Genomic DNA, 23,710 nt, shown 5'->3' with positions numbered 1-23,710 from the left:
GCTGATCAATAGAAAAAACATTTAAAGACGATAAATGAAAATAAATAAAACTTCAGGGATGGAAGAATTCTATCCTGGAATTACACAAAAAGGGAAGGAACTGTATATGCTACTTGTTAATAAAGGAATATGTGTGGGTTTGTCCATCACCCTAAGGCTAGAAATATGACAAACTTTCATGTATTGAGCCCTGCAATCAAAATGTAGTATCTCTCAGTGGTCTTGCAGTGTCCTTCTCACCTGGCCTTCCCGAGAGAATTTGAAAGGCGGTTTGTGCTTAATAACACTGGTTGCAAGGCGAAGCAGTCCTGTGAGCCCATCATCCTCTATGTTCCCATCCTGATGGTCAAGGATTTCCCTGCTGGATATGCACATAGAGGGAGAGAAGAAATATCACAGCTCTGCCCCACTAACAATAACCCAATGCAAACTCCAAAGGGAATTCCTGGGGCAAAGCTCACCTCCGAATGCAGTCAGCAAGGTGTCTCGCCAGTGCATCTAAATCAAGCAGGGTTGTCTGATTCAAAATAAAGAAAATGGAATACAAATGGGAAAGAATTATGGACTTTTTTTGGAAGAAATGTTATTACTGCACACAGAAAAACAGAGATAATTAAAACTCATTTTCAGGCATGCTCTAAGGTAAGTTTTCTGACTTATGCTAAGTGGCTGTTAACTGAATTTAACTCTTTCAGCTTTAATCAAATACTTGATTGGAAGTCCTCCTTTGAACACACTGGAATTATGAACAGTGTAATTATCACAGATAATTACACTATTCCCATGTCTGTGACCTTCAACTAAGTTTACCTTATGTGTTATAACAACCCCCCTTTCGTGACCCTACAGAATCACTACCTGAAGCTCCCAAGAGCTACTAAGTACACATCAGAGTAAACTGGGAGATGGAAAACATCCAAGAGCTGCTCACAGCAGTCCATCAGAGCTTAAGAAAAAATGTCAGAAGTGACCAATTAAAAGCAATGAATGCAAGGGAAACCTACCTGACTTGCATCTTTGACATGAATGTTATCAATCAGTTTGCACAGCAGCCAAAAATACTCTTTACAACCAGGTCGCAGCACAGTTTCCTCTTCATAATCCTCTATCTGTGGAAAGAAATTGCTTTTGTTCTAAAGTAGAAGACAAAATAACTGTCTTAAAAGAGCACAGTGAAGCCAGTAACTGTGTTACAGGAGAATTACTTTCTTCAAGCCTCTAAAGTAAGTATAAGAACAATGTATTTTACAAGGATTACAGTGTGTGCTCTGTTTTTCTTCTGCAAAATTTATTAATTTTCTTGAAAAAATGTCAGGATTATCTGCCAGACCCATAAAAGATTTGTAGAATAGTGTGGAGTTCAACCCACCCACTGCAAATCACAAAAATATTCAGGATTAGACTGGACAAAACATTAAAAACTTGGGCTGATTTCAATTAGGAAATATTTCTCTAATTTTAAACTCTCCTGAAAAACAGATAAATATTGCAAAATCTTCTGTAGATTGTTTTAATTCAACTCTTTTTTAAAATATCTGTGTACACAGACATTGAAATTTAAAAACAAGAGCATTTCCCAAAAGCTGTCCTGCATTTCTCCAGGCACAGCCAAGCAGTAAATTACTGCGGTGTCACAGTTTAACCATTTTTGTTAAGTTTCTGGAAACATCTAATTCAGAAGCCTTCATATCTCTGTGTATCTCAAACAGTATGTCAGACACCACAATGTGCTATTATATTCTAACCATTATATTATAATAATTTAATTTATTATATTATTTTTTTTTACTTTTTTATATTACTTTTAAATTTATCTTTGAGAAAGTCTTGTCAGTTCTTAAATTCTTACCCTAATTGGTTTCAGAGCTTGAGCATCAGGGAGAAATTTTAACAAGGTTGATGCAGCCAGCAGCAGAAAGGAGCGATTGATTGAGTCTCCCCCATCCAGGCCAGAGAGAGATAATTTGTACAAACCATTGCAGGACTCGTGGCGAACTGCAGTCTAGGAAAAACAATAAAATTACATGATTACACTCATTCTTTGGAAGTTTTTTTCTTTTGTATGTTTTTCTTTGATAGGTATATAAATTCCTCTCATAATATCTAAGAGGTTACCAGGGTTGCATGTGTCTTTCTAAAACAGGTATTACAAATAATGTGTATTTAAACTGCTAACAGAAAAATGTAAAATATACTAATTAATTAAAACATTAAAAACATTCTAATTAAAAACATTGTTTGTGCCCTGTGTCTCAAGTTATGTATTTTCTATGGGAATGATTACACTGACTAGAATAGAAAATATCACATCTGGCAAATCAAGGAAATCTATGTGAATCCTGAATTTACTGTTACTCTTGTGTAACTACTAATTAATTTAATTTCACTAGAAAAACTATTTTCTTCTTCCTTTTATTAAGAAAAATATCCACAGTGTAATCAAGCTTTGGAAGTTTGCACTCTCTCATTTCCAGGGATTTTAAATGGAGACAGCCTGTAAACTTCTTCTGTGCTTGAGTAATAAAACAACAGGTAAGAATTATCATATCATGTCCAACTTGCACCTTTAAGTGATCACCAGTAAACACAAAAAAATTCTACTGTGAATATAATTGATGCAATTTTTAAGCCTTTATTACAGGAGAAATAATTACATAAAGCTAGACCAAGCTTTGGTCATGACAAAGATTTTTGTATCAATTCTCATTCACCTCATTCTGTGATTCTAAGTATAGAAAAACAAATAGCAAAAAAAAAAATCTAATAATGTAAAAAACAAAATGGGGGAAGTTCATTTAAGCTAATTCAAGTCAGGTGGCATCACCCAGAAATTTCAACAAACTACCCAGAAATTTTAACAAATGACAATGAAAAAATGACCTTCAAACAGAAGCTAAGGAGAATGGTGAGAGTTTATAACCTGGTTTGCCACCGAGCACAGAGGTGCCACCTTCCAATGATCACTTCTTACCCAGCAGTGCAAGGAACTGAAGCAGATCTTGCCACTTTTAGCAGGAAAACACATGTCCTGGATTTAATGGCAACCCAAAGGTAATGACACCAATTAGGAATGTACCAAGCTCCCCATTACCATACCTCTGGAATAAGAAGGGTGAGTTTCTTGAGCCAGTCTTGCAAATGGTCACTGTCAGCCAGACTGGATTTCACCAAGGAGCAGCAGTGAGCCCAGCTCACCAAGAGCCACATGGAATAGTGAGTGACTGCAAGAGGAGGATAGAAACCCCACTGTAAGCAACAGCAAAGGCTTTTTGGGCAGAAGGGCTGCACAGCCCAAAGTGACATTTATTTCAGTCACAATAACAGGCAAGACAGAATCTCTCTTGGTACTAAGGATACAAAAAACCTCAGAGTTTTACCAATAAGCTGATTAAATACAGACCACTGTACTAATGATGACCATCCAATTAGATTAAATATTACCAGTGAGGGCCACAATACTTTCCTAAATCTCTACTATTTGACCCATGAGCTGGTGCTTTGCATCACATCTTCACATTTATTTCCTGTTTTGTACTAATTTCTGCGGCCATGTTTGTGTTGCCTCAACCAAAACTTCCATTGCAATCATCTTGCAGCCCCCAAGTAACTCTGGAATTTCTTAAGTAGTGTCTTTGTAATGAAATTAGAATGAAAATTTTGCAGTGCTTCAGACTCCATCCAGTGTCAGCTTTCCTCTGGTAATAAGGCCAGCATGCTTCCAAGGACTGCACTTTCAAATATCCCATTTTTAAAGGAATTATCAACAGAGAAACCATTCCTCATCTTTCATTATTTAAGAAGAGAGACTGCTAGCAGCAAGAGCCCAAGCACAGACCTATCAAATGAATGGCAGCAATTTCTGGGGCCAATATCTACTGGGGTTTGTTCACAGCAAACAAGGCCTGAACACCCAATTATAGATGTGTCATGGGGTGTCCAGGACAGCTTTTTTATGGGATAGGACCCCACCTGTCTCGCCAATGAAGCTTTTCCTCTTGGCAGAATAAAGAAAGCTGCTCTTGGAATAAGGTCTAATATCAATTTTTCAGATGCAACAAGAGTTTATTCCTGGTAACCCCCTCATCTTCTACTTAACTTCCACCTGAATTTCCTGTTTTCTTCTTTCATTTTGATAGGATCCTGCCTGCATACCTCTGCCATTGGTTATTAATGCAGGATAAAGTGCTGTATGGGATTTGTCTGAATTTGCTGTTCTCCTCATTGGTGCAACCTGAGCTGAAAATTCTCACATGGAATTTCTGCCACAAGCCCAATCAGAAATGTTTTGGCAAGAGGGAAGCAGCTGCTGCCCATGGAAAAACTCACTGAGCAGAAGATGCTTCCAACCACTGCCCCAGCTTCACTCCCAAAATAAAACTGGATTTTCCCCCTTCTTAGTCTTAGATAAAGTTTGGGGATGAGAGGTGGGAGCAGGAATGGGGGAAAATCCCGATGGGATTTAGCCTGGAAAGAGGATTGAGAAGATCTCAATGAGATATCAGCCAGAAACAGGAGCAGGAAAAATTCAGACAGGAATTCTCTGGGAAGTTTAACTGGGAGAAAACCCAGACTGTATTTCTCCTGGAATTAGGATTGAAGGAAATCTGGACTGGATTTCACCTGGAATTAGGATTGAAGGAAAACTGGACTGGGTTTCACCTGGAATGAAGACAGGAGGAAAATTGGATTGTATTTCTCCTGGAATTAGAACTGAAAGGAAAACTGGACTGGATTTCTCCTGGAATTAGGATTGAAGGAAAACTGGACCTGATTTCTCCTGGGAAATGGATCGGGGAATAACCATGACCAGATTTCACCCTGAATGCAGATCGGGGAGAAAACCCAGACTGGATTTCACTCAGAAACCATGGATATTTCCTTGCAATAAAATGATCTTCCAGCATTCTAATGGTGGAATAAATCAAAATAATAAATTATCATCAATTTGCCATCCCTATTATTAGCTCCTTACACAGCTGTTTTGCAGCACTGACCTTCATGCCTTGACCTGTGATCAGACTGAGCCTTCAACACCCTGATGGGAAGAAGAGAAAATAATTTGAATTTTATCACAGAACATAACAAATTATCACTCAGAAATACAAGTACACACAAGGCACAACACAATTACTCTTAAATAACCACTTGGAAAATCATTCATCTTAAAAGGATTCATTGCTTGCAGTATTCAAAATTGTAATAACAACAATAAAACTATGAAAACCTTCAAGTCACCCCCATAAAGCTTTAGTGACTACAAGATTAAAAGCCAAGGAGAAGTACCCATAGCCCCTTCTTTATTTTATCCAAAACAGAGATGTCAGAGCTAAGAACTGACCCATACAGAGGAAATCTAGTTTTCTTCATAAAGAAACCACACTCTGAATAAACATTTGCAAACTCTATATATTTATTTACCTCAATTTTTATTAATTACAATAAAAAGTTATGAAACCAAAAATATAGCATAGATACTTAAAAATTATTCCTGCAACTCAACTAGAGGTCAAAGTTAAGCACATTTGCAGACTGGAAATGTTCTAAATGTCCTTAACAATCTTTTAAAAACATGGTAAAACAACTATCCATCACTTGGAATCAATTTTACAACAGCAATATAGCAAAAACCTGACCTCCCCAGCCTCAGTCTGCCTCCACAATGCAGCCTTACACAGAATTGCTTTTCTCAGGTTAAAAAGGCAACAGGACCAAAATCTCCAATAGGTCAGATTTTGCCTTCAGTATCAGTAGGATGGGAAAAATAAGTCAAAACTGGCAGACAACTAAGCAACATGAAAGTGAATTTATTTTAATTTCTCCTTTACGCTGCCTTGAAATTGAGAATGCTCTGGAAAAAATGAAGTAGGGATTTTGGCATGAGAATTTATGTCATTTATAGTTTATACATCCATGCCTTACACCCTGACCACAGAGTTCTCACCCCTCTCCCCTCTGCCACTGCAGGAGGTGACTAAGAAAAGCAAGTCTACAGCCTCTGGAGCTCAATCTCTGATGTGGCTGTCAATGTGAGCACAGCTGAAGAGCCCTGGGGTCGTGAATGAAAGCAGCGATGAAAATGCGCACACTCTATCAGCTTTATCACAAAAATAAAAAGATATTGTACCTAGGTGCCAAGTTGTCATATGTATAAGCAACTGACATAAGTCGCTGAATCAAACTGGTTCCCTGGACAAGTACAAGAAACACCTTTAAAAATTGAAGTCGAAAAAAAAAAAAAAAAAAAAACAAGTTAATATAACAACAAGCTTTTTGATCTGTTTTTCAATTATACACACTGTGTGAATCTAAATAAACCCACCTGTGCAGAGGGAGGAAGGGCCAAAGGCAAATCACAGCATCTTCACATTAACAATTTATTGGTTTCATTAAAGCAGAGCTAAAATCCCATGTTTCACTGACTAAGTCTAGATGCTAAAATTTCATTCTCAAAAGAAGACAATTCAACTGAATAGGAAAATCAAGCATTTATCCAATCCTCTCAGTAAAAACACAATTTTTTTTTAAAGCATAAACTACTCACAGCCTTTTAAAAACCTTAGGTTTGAGGAGACAAGGCTGAGGATGAGGTTGGACACCTAAATTTTGCCTGCCTCTGTGATCAACACATTTTATTGACTAACCACTCTCTTAAAATATTCATCTTTAGCAAATCTGACAGACTACACAGAATTTTAAAATCCAAGTCTGAAGAAAATCTTAAAATATTTAAATATCAAATCTATGGCAATCAAAAATACTAATCAATTCACAACTAAAAATTTAAAACCAGTTAGAGAAAGCAACAGCACTGTTTACATGTTCAAAAATTTAATACATTTGGTTAAGTTCCCTGTATGACAGTAGCCCTGGTTATTTAGGGATTTGTTTTGTCAAAAATGGCTGATATTTATAGAATAGTTAAGGTCTTTCCAGGTATAACAAAGGGGAAGTTTGGCTCCAGCTCAGAGTTCAGACCTGCACTTTTTGGCAGTCACAGCTGGTCCTGTGCCCAAGAAAGTCGATATACACTGAATGTTTCCCTGATGCCAAAATATCCAAAGTACTTGGCCTGCTCCAGGAAATCAGCATGCAGGAATCTGGCAGGAAGGTTTACAGCTGCAGGTAAGTTCACACTCACTCAGATATCCCTAATAAAGTTATTTTAGTGTTTACTAAAGGAATCCAACATGGATTTAGCAAGGACATGGGCAGCTCATGTTATAAATACAGGTTAATAATAATATACTAATGTAAAAATGGACTGATCAATTTAGGAAACAAAATCTAAGAAACAGGGGCAAAGCACTGGAGTTCTGGATTTCCATTTAATGTGTTCATCAATCACCAAAAGACACCTTTTGGTTGCTAGGTTTAAAACTATTCAATTACTTTTCTAGAGAACAAGTAAGAGATCAATTATATTACTGAGATCAATTATATTACTGAGAAATTAGTACTACTAACTTTTCCACTACATGTTTTTATTACTAAAATAAGGACTTCCCATTTACTCTTTTAGAAAAGGAGTCGCTTCCTACAGCTCACAGAACCTCTGTGTGTCTCCTACCTCTGTCAGCCGAGGGATATGAAGGCCCTTGACGTGGTCACTTGTCGTCTTCCTGGATTTGCCCGGCCACGTCCTTTTCCTGTGGCTGTCTGCTACCCCAGACCAGGCAAAGACGTCATGGTAAGCCAAATCCAGATCTGAGGGATCCACTGCAAACTGGCAGATCAGCTTCAGCAAGCAAGCAAGGCAGTCCAGCTGCCACTGGGAAGGGGAAGGAAAAGGAAACTTCAATTTTGAGGGATTTATTTTACACATAATTCAATGCCTGCTATGGAATTTGCAGCTGAAAACCTCAGCAAGGTATAAAGGAGAAAAAACTTGAATTTAGCTCAAACTAATGATAGAATAATGCAAAAAGATGATTATAAGTCATCATTATATAACATGTTAATTACTGTAAAGCATCTTTATTAGCAGCACAGCCACCATGCTAATTGTCTCACTGACAGCAATGGAAAATGGTATTTCTTAGCCTCTTAGACAAGGGAAAGGTAATTAAGAGATTACTGCTTTTAACACAGACTACAATAAATAATTCTCCAAATAACAACCTTCCCTAAAATAAGCAGAAAAAAAAGAGCAGAAATAAACACTCCATTCTTGTTTAGCTACTTTTGATTTCTTTAAAGAAGTATGATCTGTTATATTAATATCAATGCAGTTGCAATCATTCCTGAGTAAGGAACACAGTTTTTTTCCCTCTAAGGTTCCATGAGCTACAATTTTAAGAATGGACAGCCCTCCCCAAAACCCACAGAAAAACAAGAAGGGTGGTTTTAAAACATAAAAAAGCAGAAGTATATGTATACTTTCTTTTTTTAAATAAGCTCTTCCAGGAATATAAAATATTCAAAAAAAGATGGTACTACATAGACTCTGGTGGTTTCAATCAGAGAATGAATCTATTTCGTAACAGAAAAATAACTGTAACAAAGGCTCAAAGTATTGTCTTTACAAATACCAGGAATGTTCTTCTGGAGAGAAAGAGTGACTGAACACCTACCACAGTCCATGATTCTTGTTCCTTAGGCTCTAGGATTCCAGAATTGAAAATTTCCAGTAACTGTTGGAGTCCTCCAGCAGCAACAAACTGTAATGTGAGAAAAAGCACAAAACAATGTGAGAAAAAGCAGATACAGAAATACCACTAAGATACCAATCTAAGCTTCAGAAATTAATAAATAAATTATAAACTATTCAACTGGATATTTTATGAAAGCAAAGGAAATAATTGTACATGGCTACCACAAATTTACAAGCCTGATAACACAAAAAAACTTGCAAATGTTATCCCTAAATTTGAATACTGTACGATAAACAAACCTTGCAGCTCCATGTGTTTTTACTGTTTTCTATTTGATCTTCACTTGAATCATCTGAGTCTGGGTAAAGATCACTGTAACTTCCCTAAAGATAAACAAGATGAACTGTAAAAACAGCTAAAGAATTATAGTATTATAAAATAAATCACCAATATATGCTTTGGTTCAGAGAAACACAGACATTATGTGCAAGAAAATTACCGTAGATTCACGTCTTATCCTCCTGTTGGGCTTTCCCAAAGCTTCAATAATCTCCAGTGCATACAAAAGTTTATGGGCACTTTTAATTCGCAGAAGTTCCTTCCAGCTAAAGCCATCATTACCCTTAAAAGAGAAAAAAAAAGAGTTAATACAATTATATGTAATGCTCATCTATCTAAAAATTCAGGGAGAGGATTTTTCAAGTGACACAGACAAAGTTATTTGGGGTTTCATTTCATCTGTTATCTGAAATTAGACAATTTCAAGCAGATTTCTATACATGATTAACAATCTAATGAAAAGGCAACATTACTATATGCTAAAATACACACAATTTTACATTAGAGGAAAGCAAACATCACACTGTAACTGCCACCAAAATTTTGATGCACGTGTGCATGAAAAGCTGTAATATCTAAAACCTGTTAGGATATAATTTCAACCGCTTTTAAAGTGGTTGAGTAATATTTTTATCTGTAGGACAAGAAATCAACTGTACTTCCAAGCAACCCATGCTATGAATTGAGGGAATAGAGTACAAAAGTATCACTGTCACAACAGCCACAGTGCTAAAAGCCAGGCTGCAGCTGAAGAAACTGCTCTTTCAATTCACGTAAAAAGACTGGTCATTAGTACTGACTATTCTTTTAATTTATAAAATAAACTTTGAAAATAAATGATAAAAGCAAACTTTGGGAGCTAAGCTGACATCTCTCTTTAGTTTTAGATTTATTAGGTTTACTCTTGTCTCAGCACACTTAACAGATTTACTACATTACATTCCTATTTGAGGAAATTTCAGCTAAAGCACTGGATGCTAAAAACTTCAAGTATAATAAAGATAAACATATAAAATTGTGTTCACCTGCTCATCAGAAATATTCTGGAATGCCTGCAGCATATTAGGGCACGTTGGTAGGAGCATTAACAGTTCCCAGACACGTCTGGATAAGTTTTCTGCGTGGAGATGGAGCTCTTCACACCTTGCACTCTGACAAACCAAACCATAACCATTCTTATGGTGAACTTCTTTGAGAAAATGACATTTCAAAGCCCAAAACCGTATTTATTTGTAATTAAGAAGCTGTTTCCTATCTAATAACTAAATCTGTAATTAGGACATGATAATTGAGGTCTCAACTTGCAAGAAACTAAGTTACATGATCTTTAAATCATATCACATGTTTTGAAATATTTAAATGCAGATAAAACTTATAAATAAATTACAGGTTCAAATGTACTATATATGATTTAATTTCCCTCAAGCTAATGATGGCATACAAGATAAAGCTTGGGTTTTTGCAATAAGACTTTACATACCTTTCTTCAAGCCAATTCCCAATATGAGTCACCACATCTATTTAAATAATCAATATTGTTTCTTAAGAATTGCTTTTATAGTTTCTACAATATTTAGAACATCCAAATGTATCAGAAAAATATTATTGCTAAGAACAAAGGAGAATTATGAAGATTTTACCACATGAATGAGCAGGGAATAAACATCTCTAGTAACTGAACAGAATAGAAAAAATAGGCTACACAGGAAAACCAGATCAAATGAAATAAGACTTAAATGTAATTGTTCTAATAAAATTACTCTAAATTACCTCACTATCTTCCATAGCCACTTCTCCAGAAGGAGGCTTAAAAGAGGCCAGCATCTCTAACAAATCAAACAGGGTGGTAAGATGAGGTTCTTGCAGGAGTAAAAGCATTGGAATGTTGTCCTTCTGAGGAGGAGGTAGGCAGGAAGCTGGGAGCTGGACACCTTCGCCTTTGCGTTCTCTCCTGGGGGCACCGAGGGACACAAACACCATCTGGAACAGACAGACAAGGAGCAGAGAGACAACTTTATGGCAAGCCATGGAATACTTTCACAAGGGTCAGAATTAAAAAATTGAAGACAAATTTTTGTTTTGTAGTCAAATCTTGGCTTTGCAGCATTTTCAGCAAGTGCCACAAAAGAAGTTTGCGTTTGCTTTCATTTAAGGCATTCATGGTGTAGCTGCACTTGATGCCTCAGGTTTTAGCTTTTGTATTTTTCAGATTCTTGCTGCTTTAGTGTGTGGGTCTGGGTTTCATATTAAGGGACGGTGAGCTCTCTTCACAGAGCAGGGAGACAAAACAATTCCTTCTCTAGCTGGGGACCAAGGACAAATGATTCAAATCTCAAACCCAAGAGCATAAATGGCAGAATGAAGAGAGAAAAACAAGAAGGATGGGATTTAATGGGCTGGAGTTGTAATTGGAAAATTAACTCCAATATGCAAATGGACCAGGACTTAGAAAAGTGAGAGACCTTTGTGTCCAGTCATCCATTTCTGTGACCATTTTGGATTCACCTGGGGTGTAGCCCTGGCTGGACTCTTGTGCTGCCCAAAGTGGATCCATTGAGGAGATCCTTTTAAAAAATCCCTGCTTTATTCTTTAATTCTGTCCAGCCTCTGCTCTGGGTCAGCCTTCCCAAGGCATCACACTCCCAATTCTGTCCCTGAGGCTGGGGAGACTCCAGTCCTGAGCTGGTATCACCCTAGGGACTGATCACACCCACCCCACCCTTCAGCACAGCAATCAGCTGCAGAACACAAAAGCCAAGCCTTGGCCACTGTTCTCAGGGCCTGCTCTTATGCTGCCAGTACCTGCATATCCTTAAACCCCAGCTCATGGAGCGTTTTCTCATCATAGTCAGTTGTCAGTTCATGCCCAGATGAAATCATTCTCACGGGTCCCATGAGGCCACCTAGGATAAAAAGCCTGTTTCAGCAAAATTCTGGAATCATAGCTTCAGTTCCACAGTCTTAATAGCACACCCCTCAGCAGAGGCAAAAACTTCATGTCATTTCCTTAAGAAAAGTGGTTATTACATTAAACTAAATTTACTTCCATGTATTCACAAATAACCTTTGCAATACCAGGTCACCCAACTTTGTAGTTAAAAGTGTTTATAATACAAATTCAAACATGCCTTCTGTATTTTGTAGTAAATGACACTATGCCACAGAAGCATAATGGAAAATGATTGTGATCATCAACAAAATGCCCTTGTACCATGCACTTGTGGTCAAGTCAAAGAAGCATTGATTAATCTTACTTAAGTGTAAGTTGGAACCGAAGAAGTCACACCCACTTCAGAAGGTAAAAACTGAGAACACCCTGCAAAGAACTCAACACTGAACAAAAAACCTGAACCATTAAAAGATCAAGAATTAAATTCCATTTGGTGCAGACAACCAAGCCTGTCTTCTAAGCACGCTTTGCCCAACATGACCACACATTTCTAAAATGCCAGTTATAACAAAAATATTTTCTGCTATGTGGTGGAAAACAAGACAGTTTCTTTACTAAAACTGCTTCAGATGAGTAGCTGGGAAAGGATTTTACAAAGAAGGCAATTAATGTGTCCAAAATTCAGTCTCGTTTACTTACATTGTATCTCATTAAAATGTGTTTTTTAGAAGTTGGGAAACTGTGAAGAGCAAGTCTGAATCATGTTTAAACATATACTAATAGTAGTGTTGGAAAGAACTGTTCATAGACAGAATTTATTCATTACATGCTAACTCATGCTTATAATGAGAAAGAAAAAACAAGAAAACATGAAGAAAATTCAGAAAACATTTTGAACATCAGTAACTGATAAGAATGCTGTAACATACAGTAGCAGGAATATAACATCCTCCTGAAGGATAAAGCGGGAATTTTCATTCACTCACAAACACAAAGAGGGAACAACAAGAGGATGCATATTCACTATACAAAGCAAGGTGACATTCCAAGTTAGGAGCCTCAAAGCAGGATGAAGAATCATTTCTGCTACTGGATGACCGTAAATTAAAAAGCAATTGCAGGAGTAAGGAAAATCTTACACCTGACTGGAATACATGTATACAGAGCATAAATTATGAATCTGAATTGTGGCTTCAAACTCTGAATCAATGGCAGAGCCAGAAGTGTATGAATCAGATGAAATACAGAGAAAGATACACAGAAATGGAGAATTTTATCAAGTCATGTGCAAAAGAATCTCCAGTTTACAGAAAATAACATCATTCAAACAACAAGAAGAAAAATAATGTGAGAGAAAATCTATTGGAACATGGAATTTGAACAGATTCAAGGACTTAAAGGATTTACATTTCCTTTGCAATTTCAAATAAATGGTAGTGCTTAAGGAACAACACTATTAATTATAAGTAAGGGTGTAACTAATGTGAACTACAGCTAAAGAAAATACACCATAATGCTTGCTTAGCTGGGGCATCTGGGAAAAAAAAAAAACCACAATCATTTAAGTTGTAAAGGCAAAATCTCCAGGTAGGAACAGCTCACCAGGGAAATCCCCTTTGCGACTGCTTTGGCCAAACTCCTGAAGCTGTGCTTGCTGATTTATCTGCTCCTTCTGCAAATTTTCATACCAATGTGTGACTTCTGCTCGGAGATCAGCCACCTGATCACTAGGGTACATTTCTATGGTCATCTGAAAGAAAAGAGGTGTTTTATTTTCCCAAGAGAGCTGTGGAATTACGAGCATTTAGCAGGGAAGGGTGTGCCTGGAAAAGGAATTTTCTCTCACCTTGTCAGGAAGTCCAGCTGGCTGACAGACAATTCTTAGAGGTAGCGACTGTTTGTCACTCAGGGCTTTCAAGTGACTGCTGATGCCAGTGCCTTCAATCTGCCACTGTCTCAGGTGATATGCAAACCTTAAGCAGGAAAAACATGGGAAAGCGTTTTTGTCGAAGCCTATTTAACACAAATGTTTGCTGAACACTGAAAGACAGACAAAACCTGCAAATGCTGTTTTGATTTCTTTTTTTTCAAGAAGAGGAAGTTATTGACAGCCTTGCTATGTTTCAAATAAAATTAAAGTAACTTTTACGAAGTTTCTTTGTTGAGGAATGGGGAAACATGAACACATCCACACATTTTTATACAAGAAGAAGGACCAACTCTGGTAACTGTTAAAATTTTATTTATTATCTTTCACAATTATTCCCTACTGTCTTTCCTTTACACAAAGAAACCACTCCTTAAAATAATAATCACTCTTAACACACTCATAATTATGATAAGAGGAATAGAAATATATTCTTCATCCAAATATATCGATAGGGTTTTTTACCTTCTCCTAAAAGCCTCCAGGTGTGTTTTCAGCATTAAGAGCCCTCTTTCAATAATGGTCAGACTTGAATGAGAGTCTTGCTCCAGGTTACTCGAAGCTATCATCAGACTCTCCATACACTTGCTAATAAATTCCTGTTCTTTCTCCAGACCAGTTTTACCTGCAATACCAGTTCAAGTCAATTTATTGGCACAGCTTTGGAACAATGCATTTTAATACTACTAATAATAAAAGGATAGTGCTGGGTATTCTTTACAGCACTTTAAACAGCAAAAGAAAAAAGCTAAAAATGAAAGCGGATACCGTTGATGTAGTAGGAGTTGATGTACTGGATGGCTGCTCGACTGACATCTCCAGACTGTGCCCTTAAAGCAATGCCCCAGAACTGGTCCATGCCACACAACTGTTGGACAAAAGGAAAACAAGCACAAAACCAAAATATTGCCTCATTATTCTACTGGGAGTGAGGTTTTTTTGATCTGAGACATTCTTTTTACCTCTTGACTCAATCACTAACAACATCTCATTCTCTCCACTGCTTGCAATGTCATCACTGCACACACCAATTACTACAAAACTCTAAATTTCTCAGAAACATTTTCAAAGTCAAACATGAGAAGAACTGGCTGAAATTCAAAATAGTGGAATTTCATTTTTGACAAACAGGAGTTACTTCCAAATGAAGCCATAAAACCAAAACTACAATCAGTATTTGCTGCAAGAAAAAAAACCTGCTTCAAATCAATTCGGAGAATACATTAGAAATATAATTTTATTTATGAGGTAATTGCGCTGGATAAAAAACTTCTAAAGCACATAACACATAAACTGAGACACATTTTACAACACATTTCTAGTCAGAGTAAAGTATGACGAACAATGTCATTTGACTCTTCTTCATTAGACAAGTAAATGTTACAAACCTGTTTTTTAAACTCAACAGTGGATATAGCTCAGTTATGATAAAATATGATAAACTGCACAAAGAGATGCAGGCAACAGGTATCACTTTTTGATTGTTTCCTATCTTTGCCTTGAGAGACAAAATCCACATGTGCCAGAAAGAAGAAAAGCAAGAGACAGAATCCAGGCTCACCTCGGAGTTGGAGCCACCATCATAAGCACTTGTAGCCAGTCGAGCCAAATTACACAAATGCTGGAAGAGGTTTAGGCCAGTCATACTGATAGTTTCAGGTTTTAGCTGTGGCATCTAAACAAATGCAAAAAAATGCCAATGATGGAACAGAGAGCAATTACAGGGTATTTATTTCACTAACACTGTTACTACTAATCACTGCTATTGTTAATCCCACTCAAATGTAGTACATCAAATAGATTTGTTCTTGAAAAATATCATACCCTGAGTTTTAGGCAGAATAAAAAAATCAACTATAATTGGCTTAAACAGTTCATCACTGATTTGAACTGTAACAATACCGAGAGGAAAAAAGTTATTTCATTTTAACATCAGCTGCTTAACTTATCAACAGCAGGAGAACTTGTTAGCATACGTGACATCCATCCTAAAAAACCTATACATGTGCAAAACTAGACAAAAAACCTCTGCAATCTTGGGAAAGAACTAGACTACATTAATTATTGCACAATCTATCCATTTTGTAATGTCACCTGTCAAAATAGACAGAACACCTTGGAGAAAGCTTTGCATGTTTGCCTTTTCAGTGGCTGTATTGCTGATATTTGTAGGCTCCTCCGAAAAAGAAAAATCCATTTTTCAGTCAGCTGGAGCTGTACAGCAAAAAGCAAACTATAGTTTTGTGAAGGTTTTTTTTTTTTTCCAAATTAAAATGAAATGCTACACAGCTGCAGACAAACACATGGGCTATTTGTAAAGAAGCACTCAGGTAAATTGTAGTGTGAAAAGAATTCCCACGAATCCATTTCCTTCCTCTCTCCAAGCAGAGAAAAACCTTTGCATGACAAGCAGGTCCCCCCTGGACTACTGAAGAGATGATTTCCATAGAAACAATTTTAAATGCAATAAACAGTGTTGATATGAAATGAAACATTCTCTTCATTATTGGAATCTTAAGGTTGCAATTAACTCTGCACATACCTTTTCCAAAAAAAGATGCTTGTAAGTCTCCATACCCATGGCATGCTGGTCTTTACTCCGTACTTGATTCAAGAACCAGTGTAGTGCATCATCATAACATTCAGAATCTTCTACTAAGCAGTGCCACAGGATGTCCACTTGTTCTAAACTCAACCCTACAATCAGGGAAGTATTTTTAACTACTCCTTTATAACACCAAATATTCCATAAAAACCAAGAACACATGGAAAAATCAGAATATTTCTGTCAGGTCACGGCATATAAATGTATTGTATGACAATTTGATTATCTATAGTGACCCAAATATTAATTACAAAAAGTGCAATTTCTTTCTTCATAGGGAAAATTAATTTCTGACAGTATTGGAATATGAAGAATTATTTCTTTTTGGCATATAGTGCTCCAGTAGAAGATCTCATTATGGACACTAACAATTATGTACCATAAGTACATAATGTATTATCTTCCTTTAGAAATTACGAGAATCCTCTTATTTAGAAAAACTGCAGCAGAGAGAACATGAAATTTTTTTCTCACAGAACTGCAACAGAATTTGAACTCCAATGCTGGTTCTGTGCCTTTGCCAGAAAATCTTCCTTCTTTTGAAACTGTCTCAGAGATTATTCTAAATTATATGTTTAAAATAACATATTACGCTGACATGGATTGCTAAGAGGTATTTTTGCCTTACTCTGGGGTGCTTCTGTGGTAAGATAACCTGAAATACTCACTGAAATGATCTGGGGATCCCAGAGTTGAAAACACACATGTCAGGAACTGAAGACGAACCTGAACCTCTGCACTGTGGCTGTATCTAAATGAAAATTTGGACAAAAAATGGAAGTTTGTTTAATTGTTTATTGCCATAACTTCTATCCCACTCATCCATATGCCTCTTAAAAGCATAAATAATTGTTTCTTTCAAGTTTCTTTCTGAATTTCTAGTTCAGTGTATGGCCCAAACCCCAGCTGAAGATGTTGCAGAACCACCCCTAACAGCAGAATGACACAATAGTTGCCACTAGATAAAGTCCTTTTTTTCTTGGGAATTGAGAAGGGGGATAGGAGTGGGTTTTAGGTCTTACAGTCCAATTCAAGTGTATCATTTTGTCGCTTTTCAGGATCTACCTTATTTTTTCCCCCTAAGTTGTAAAATGCTGATATTTCTATTCTAAATTTCCCATTCCAAATGACACGATTTCTTTATAAAAATATTTTCATAACCTACATAAAAATATTGACTTTATTTCTATTTATGCGGTAAAAGCAGCAGAACAATTTATCATTTTACCTGAATTTAAAGGATCCCACCTTCCTAAGTAATTCCTCACTTAAGCAACATCTAATATAAAGGGTGAAGTTAGATTTGAAGAAGTTAAACTTGACCCATAAATAGCAACATTTTTCAGATGTGGGTGCCCATATTGACTTTGACATCTGTCAAAACATGAACAGTCTCTTCCTCTGGGATTGGGGAGCTGGAAATTGCATTGCTTATTTATATACACCTGATTTTAATCACACAGATTAGAAAGTGCAGATGGATGTATTCAAACAAAAAAATCATGCAAAGGCTAATGACCAATTTTAAAACTAAAACATTTGAATAGTTCTAGTATACAAAATCACTTTAAATTAACTTGAACATCAAAACCTTCATGTTTTATTTGCACACAAATATTCAACATGACGGCTAACAAAAAATGACACTAGTTGGGATTTTTTAAGAAAAAGGAGCTATTTAAAATGTTTTTAGACTTTTGTCTCTCTAAGCAGGAAATGTCCCTACAGAAAGTCTTTACTTACAAGAACACATCAGCAGCAACACTGGTTAAAAACATAAAGTATCAAACGCTCCAAGTCAGCTGTGTACTTACAGTGCATGTTTGTGTCGTCCCTCCCTTACTGCCTGGATGTAGTGTACCAAATTATCAAAGAAAAGTTTCATCATATTTAGTTCTTTTTCTGCCCACCTGTGGCAATTTAAAGGACAGAAAGTATTATGGTTTGCTTGAAAAGATCAGAAAAGCCCCAAGAAGCAGACAGCTATTACAGGAAAATGGCACACACGTAATCCCCCAGAGTAAACATTCAATTTTCCATCTCAGAAGCATTTTCCAGTACTGTACTCTCTTCTTCCTTGCAGTCCTTGAGGTTTCCTAATGTTATTTTCAGGTATAGGACTAACAGAGCCCATGAAAACTGTTCCTAAAGGCCCTAATTCAGAAAAGGTCTAACTCAGAACTGGGCATATGTTTAAATGTCACATCAAAAAGGCCAAGAAAAATTGCTGATTATCACTGTCACCTTTTCAGAAGTTCTGTCAGTTCATTCTCTACAGCTACACCAGGCAATTACATGGTTTGTTCTGCTAAACTGAACTCTGTATTATCTTCACCTTTCAAAGGGTTTTATACAACAAAGAGCCCCCTAAATTCTTGGGACAGGGGCCTACTTACATTGTTATCCAATGTGTATCGTAGCTGCTCCCAAATTGCTGGAATGTTCCAAACAGCTTGGGAAGAAGACGAAGTGAAACTACTACAGATCTAAGGGAGAAAACAACACGTGATTGTTACAAAACTGAAATAATTGATTGAAAAAATCTTTGAGAAGCACCACTCCACTGTGAGCAAACCAACTAAAGGAAAGTACTGTAAATCATAACTCATAGAGTGATCTGGGTTGGAAGAGACTTTAAAAGTCACCTCATTCCACCCCCTGCCAAGGCAAGGACACCTTCCACTATCCACAGGTTGCTCCAAGCCCCATCCAAACTGGCCTTGAACACTTCCAGGGATGAAGCAGCCACAGCTTCTCTGGGCAACCTCTGCCAGGGCCTCAACATCCTCACAATCAACAATTTTTCCCTCATATCTAATCTAAACATACTTTCTTTAATTTTGAAGCCATTGCCCCTTGTCCTGTCACTACAGGCTGTCGTAAAAAGTCTCTCTCCCAGATCCCTTCAGGAGCTGAAGGCCACAATTAGACACTGAAGCCTCCTCTTTTCCAGGATGAACAATCCCAATTCTCTCACCATTTCCTCACAGGAGAGGGGTTCCAACCCTTTCATCAACTTCTCTGGAGGTGCTCCAACAGGCTCATGTCCTTTCTGTGCTTGTGAAATCTCCCATCAAGTCAACCACGAAGTTTTCTGAACCTGAACTACATTTCAATTTCTTTACATGCAACTCCTTGGGACACACAGCTGAGATTAATCTCTCAGCATGCTTCTAACTCACAAAAGCAGCTCTCAGCAAAAAGGTAACACCATAACACAGCAGGTGATGTCTAGCAGTCATCCGTACCATGAAAACAAATTCCACTTTCACCAGTACAATCTCACAGCTTTGGCTGGTATTAAAACAAGTTATCTGAGGTCAAGGTGCTCTTTCCTCACAGAAACTAGACCCACTAATAGACTTGGTGGATAAGAACTTGGCTGCTCCTCAGCCACTTGTGTGTAAAATCTGAATATTCAGTATAAAAGGCTCAGGCCAAGGCACCTGACCTTGCCCTCAACTCACGGAGGTGCTGACCTGATTTTACGGAAGGCGGGAAAGCAATAACCTCTGGCACAAGGGAGAACAGACAAAAGCAACAAAATGAGAAATTCGGGACACCAAAATGAAAAGAAATGGAGCATCAGAAACATCCACAACACTTTGGAAACTATTTTTATTCTTTTGCCTTTGCCGAGTTTAAATAGTCTTTCTGTAAAATGAAATAAGCGTTATAGCCAACTCGGATTTCTGGTATGTTGCAAAAATAAAAATAAGATATTTACAAAACAGATAATTTATGATTGAAGTTACCTGTTGTTTGCTAAATTTTCTAAGCAGCCCTCAATAAATCTCATTCGAATCTGTCTGTCAGTGAACCAGCAGACTAAAGAACAGAGCAGCTTCTCTGCCTCGTTTATTAACCCTTCAGAGAGATGAATCTACAGCAAGTAGAAAGAAAGATCAATTAATATTTCGTATTGATTTTCTTTTTTACATTAATGTTTTCTGGTATTGGACTCACTGCATCTTCATCCTGGACCAGATCCCAGAGCAGGGTATTTCCTTTCTTACAAACATTATCCAAATTAATGTCTGTCACTGCATTGCTGGTGTACTGATGTTTGTGAACTGCTGGTCCTGCACAAAATATAAAGACCATTAGTGAACAAACAGAAGGAACCATCTGAATTGAACATTATTCCCTAAGTGCACAAACAACAACACATTTTATTTGTTAACTTGGGCTATTTCAAAGTGCAACAACACTTTAATTGCAGCCTTTTTTCACATATGGGTTCTTAAAAGACCATACCAGAAGCCAACAGGGCAGTTGGGCCAATATTTACACTGCTTTTGGCTAATGGCAAAGTGAAATTAAAAACAGCACTGAAGTACTGCAGATGCAATTGCTTTTTAATTTAATTCATACTGTAATTAATATATTTCTTAAGCCTTTCTGTGGTGCCATGGTCCAAAGGGAGTTATCTCCATAACCACCGGGGCTGAAATGCAGGGAAGGAACACATTTCAATAAATTCCTCTCCTACTACAGGATTCCCTTCATCCAACTAAAAACCAGGGAAAACAAACAGCATTTTTCCTTGTCCTACAACATCAAAGTGCAGGATTTTATAAACTCATCATGTTTTCATAAACACTGATAGACATTTTCTTTCCTCTCTGTGCCCACAGCTGGCACCATTCATTGATCTACTATTTAATACTATTTTCATGGAACAGCAAAGTCAAGTAGAAAATTCAGACTGCACACAGAACACTGTAATTATTTGCACATGCAAAACTAGGGGGGTCAAAAATAAAACGCACTGAAGGCCTCATACTCAACCAGTAATTTCAATCTTCAGTTAGACAAATTATATCTATGGAAAATATTGAAAAATTATGCTGATTTATAGATTTATGAAGTTTTTAATAGTTTATTCAACTCTGCAGTGTAGGAAAAAATATCCAATTTTTCAATGTCAGGCTAAAATTATTATCGTAAAAACTTCTCATCCAATTACTTCAAGGGAAACATATAAAAAGCACTGGGTTTGCTGTCTGCTGGACAAGAGCAAAACTTGGTTTTTGCAGGCCAGTGAAGAAAAACATGAACCTTTCACCAACCCTGCTCTCCATTATGTTTAAAAACAGGGTAAAGAGAAAAATAAAGCTGCCAAAATAGCATATGGAAAGATTATATAATTCTTGATAAGTGTTTTAGGAGCATTTTAAATTGTACCCTGAAGTAAACCAGAAGATTCAGCAGAGTAAGATGACATAGCATAAAATGCCCTTTACAGCAAACTCCCAAAAGTATCAAGTCATATTTTAAGTCATTTTTCCAGAATTATTTTCTCTAGAGTCCATTATGGTTAATTCATTTATAGGTTAATTTATGATGTCAAATGTACAAAATCATAGTAATGTGCACCCACCAGCACAAAAAACTGCAGAAAGTTTCAGACTGGAAAATCTTTTAAAGAGAGTCTTGCATTTCAGTACTACCTTTCTTTACACTTAAATAACCTATTAGGAAAAAACACGTACTAGGTTCTTTTGTGCCTTTATTTGTTTTAACTTGCATTCAAAGCTCCAGATGAAACGGAAAGGTGGGGGATTTAAAAAGATAAACACAGCTAAACACAAATGAATGTTTCTGTGTTGACAAATGAACACAGATACAAAAATTCATCTTTTGGAGAAACATTAAGCTCTCAGCAGTCATCATGGTTTCTTTGGACAAATACAAATAAATGATTAAAATAATTTCATTATTTTAATTACTGGAGACTAATTCAAAACTACAAACTAAGTTTTTCCTTTATTGCTCTTACCCTGACTCAGATGTTCATGATAGATAGAGGCCAGGTTTGGGAGGTGCTGCTGAAGATGAGATGTTAGCTCAGCATGGGAATTAATCTGTACAAGCTCTTCTTCACAGCCCGACTCTTCTCCATCAAAATCTGCCATATTTTTCTCTGATTTTGCACTGACTTGAGAACTACTGCAGCTGACATCATCTGCACTAAGCATATCATCAACCATATGCCTGTAAAAGAAGAATATCAGAGTGGACAATATCAAAGAGGAAGTTGTTTATAGGAGAATACAAGTGAGCAGACATCTCCCTAAAGCTAAAGACAGGATGAATCATCTGTTTGAACAGCAGCCCTTGTATGAATTGGAAAAACTACAGATAAATAAACTGAAGGTCTCACTAGCATGATGACTGTGTTGGCTTCTTAATGTTAACTAAATGCAGCGTTTTCCAAAACATTTTTAACGTTTTCTTAAATGCTGTCTTATTTATTCAATACCAAAACTTAAGAGAAATCTTTAATCAGACATTAACAAATCAGATATCTGTGTAACTGTCTGTGATAACAATCATCTCTGCAAGACGAAATTATCCTGAGCTACAGCAGAATGTCCATACACCAATTTCTGCCCAGATGGAGGATTTTGCTACCACTTCTATTTCTGTTATGGAAGGAGTCAGAAAAAAGTGTGTCAAGGAAAATATCGGTTGAATATTAGGAAGAAGTTTTTTACCGAAAAGGTGATAAAGTTCTGAAATGGCCTGCCCAGGGAGGTGGTGGAGTCACCATCCCTGGATGTGTTTAAGAAAAGACTGGATGTGGCACTCAGTGCCATGGTTTAGTTGAGGTGTTGGGGCATGGACTGGACTCAATGATCTAATTTAAGGTCTCTTCCAAACTAGTCATTCTGTGAATTCTGTAGAATGCCAAGCTACCTACCCATCGTGGTGATGATGGTGGTGGTGATGGTGGTGGTGGTGCTGGGGCCCAATAAACTGTCGACAGTTAAATAACTCATTCCCAATAGTTTCCCCGAGGAAGTCCCCTGTGTGAGTTATACAAGAATCTTGAGAGCCTTGTGAAATGTGAGCAGTGCTCATTTCCCCTGCCATGTCATGCTCTGCATCCTCAGTGTGGGGACAGGTGTCCAGCATGTGGATGCGATTATCCACGGGTGGTACGGTGTCCGTGTTGAACACATGCTCCTTGCCCGTCCCGTTACTGGCGCCGCTCCTCTCTGACGCCCCCTGGGTATCTCCCAGGCAAATGCCCGTTTGGGATTCCAATTTTCTGCCTCTTAGATCTGTGCTCCTGCTGCTTTTCTGGGGATTGTGACTCCTGTCTTCTTCCTCTTCATCCTCCTCCTCTTTGAGAGCCTCGATATCTGCGATGTCTTCCGACTGCACCTCGCTGCCGGGGCTGCCGGCAGACTGGCTGGCGTGACTGGAGTTGGCCTCGTTGCTGGATCCATCACTGTGGCCGCTGCTGCTCACAGGCCCACTGCTGCCATCCTCACCACTGTTGGCTGTCTCATCAGAGCTTCCTTGCATGGATTCCTGAAATTATTTTGGGGTTTTTTAAGACTGGTGGA

At 37.4% G+C, this 23,710-nt stretch overlaps 1 protein-coding gene across 9 annotated transcripts in view; it reads right to left on the bottom strand.

The window, feature by feature from the left end:
- The window catches only part of USP34 (ubiquitin specific peptidase 34), a 114,020-nt gene that overhangs the window by 39,873 nt on the left and 50,437 nt on the right, over window positions 1–23,710 (bottom strand). For 8 of the 9 annotated variants that reach the window (XR_008429880.1, XR_008429881.1, XR_008429879.1 and 5 more), the window contains 27 exons: window positions 23,059–23,675; window positions 22,135–22,349; window positions 20,319–20,434; window positions 20,108–20,235; window positions 18,749–18,838; window positions 18,167–18,262; window positions 17,021–17,103; window positions 16,290–16,444; window positions 15,309–15,422; window positions 14,516–14,615; window positions 14,213–14,372; window positions 13,667–13,793; window positions 13,423–13,570; window positions 11,733–11,833; window positions 10,701–10,910; window positions 9,956–10,081; window positions 9,091–9,213; window positions 8,891–8,974; window positions 8,571–8,657; window positions 7,568–7,768; window positions 6,125–6,207; window positions 4,995–5,035; window positions 3,097–3,221; window positions 1,850–2,002; window positions 1,005–1,109; window positions 462–517; window positions 241–361 (listed from right to left, as the gene is read on the bottom strand). Coding sequence is in view for 1 of the 9 variants with exons in the window: in XM_053938060.1 (XP_053794035.1) it covers window positions 241–361; window positions 462–517; window positions 1,005–1,109; window positions 1,850–2,002; window positions 3,097–3,221; window positions 4,995–5,035; window positions 6,125–6,207; window positions 7,568–7,768; window positions 8,571–8,657; window positions 8,891–8,974; window positions 9,091–9,213; window positions 9,956–10,081; window positions 10,701–10,910; window positions 11,733–11,833; window positions 13,423–13,570; window positions 13,667–13,793; window positions 14,213–14,372; window positions 14,516–14,615; window positions 15,309–15,422; window positions 16,290–16,444; window positions 17,021–17,103; window positions 18,167–18,262; window positions 18,749–18,838; window positions 20,108–20,235; window positions 20,319–20,434; window positions 22,135–22,349; window positions 23,059–23,675 (3,765 nt within the window). In the remaining 8 variants the exon portion in view is untranslated. The remainder of the gene's footprint in view (window positions 1–240; window positions 362–461; window positions 518–1,004; window positions 1,110–1,849; window positions 2,003–3,096; window positions 3,222–4,994; window positions 5,036–6,124; window positions 6,208–7,567; window positions 7,769–8,570; window positions 8,658–8,890; window positions 8,975–9,090; window positions 9,214–9,955; window positions 10,082–10,700; window positions 10,911–11,732; window positions 11,834–13,422; window positions 13,571–13,666; window positions 13,794–14,212; window positions 14,373–14,515; window positions 14,616–15,308; window positions 15,423–16,289; window positions 16,445–17,020; window positions 17,104–18,166; window positions 18,263–18,748; window positions 18,839–20,107; window positions 20,236–20,318; window positions 20,435–22,134; window positions 22,350–23,058; window positions 23,676–23,710) is intronic. The other variant, XR_008429883.1, reaches the window with a different exon arrangement.

The sequence above is a fragment of the Vidua chalybeata genome, chromosome 3 (genome assembly GCF_026979565.1).
Source record: "Vidua chalybeata isolate OUT-0048 chromosome 3, bVidCha1 merged haplotype, whole genome shotgun sequence".
In the NCBI taxonomy this organism is placed as follows: domain Eukaryota; kingdom Metazoa; phylum Chordata; class Aves; order Passeriformes; family Viduidae; genus Vidua; species Vidua chalybeata.
Note: the sequence above shows the minus strand (reverse complement) of the source record. Positions and strands in the feature narration are given on the sequence as shown.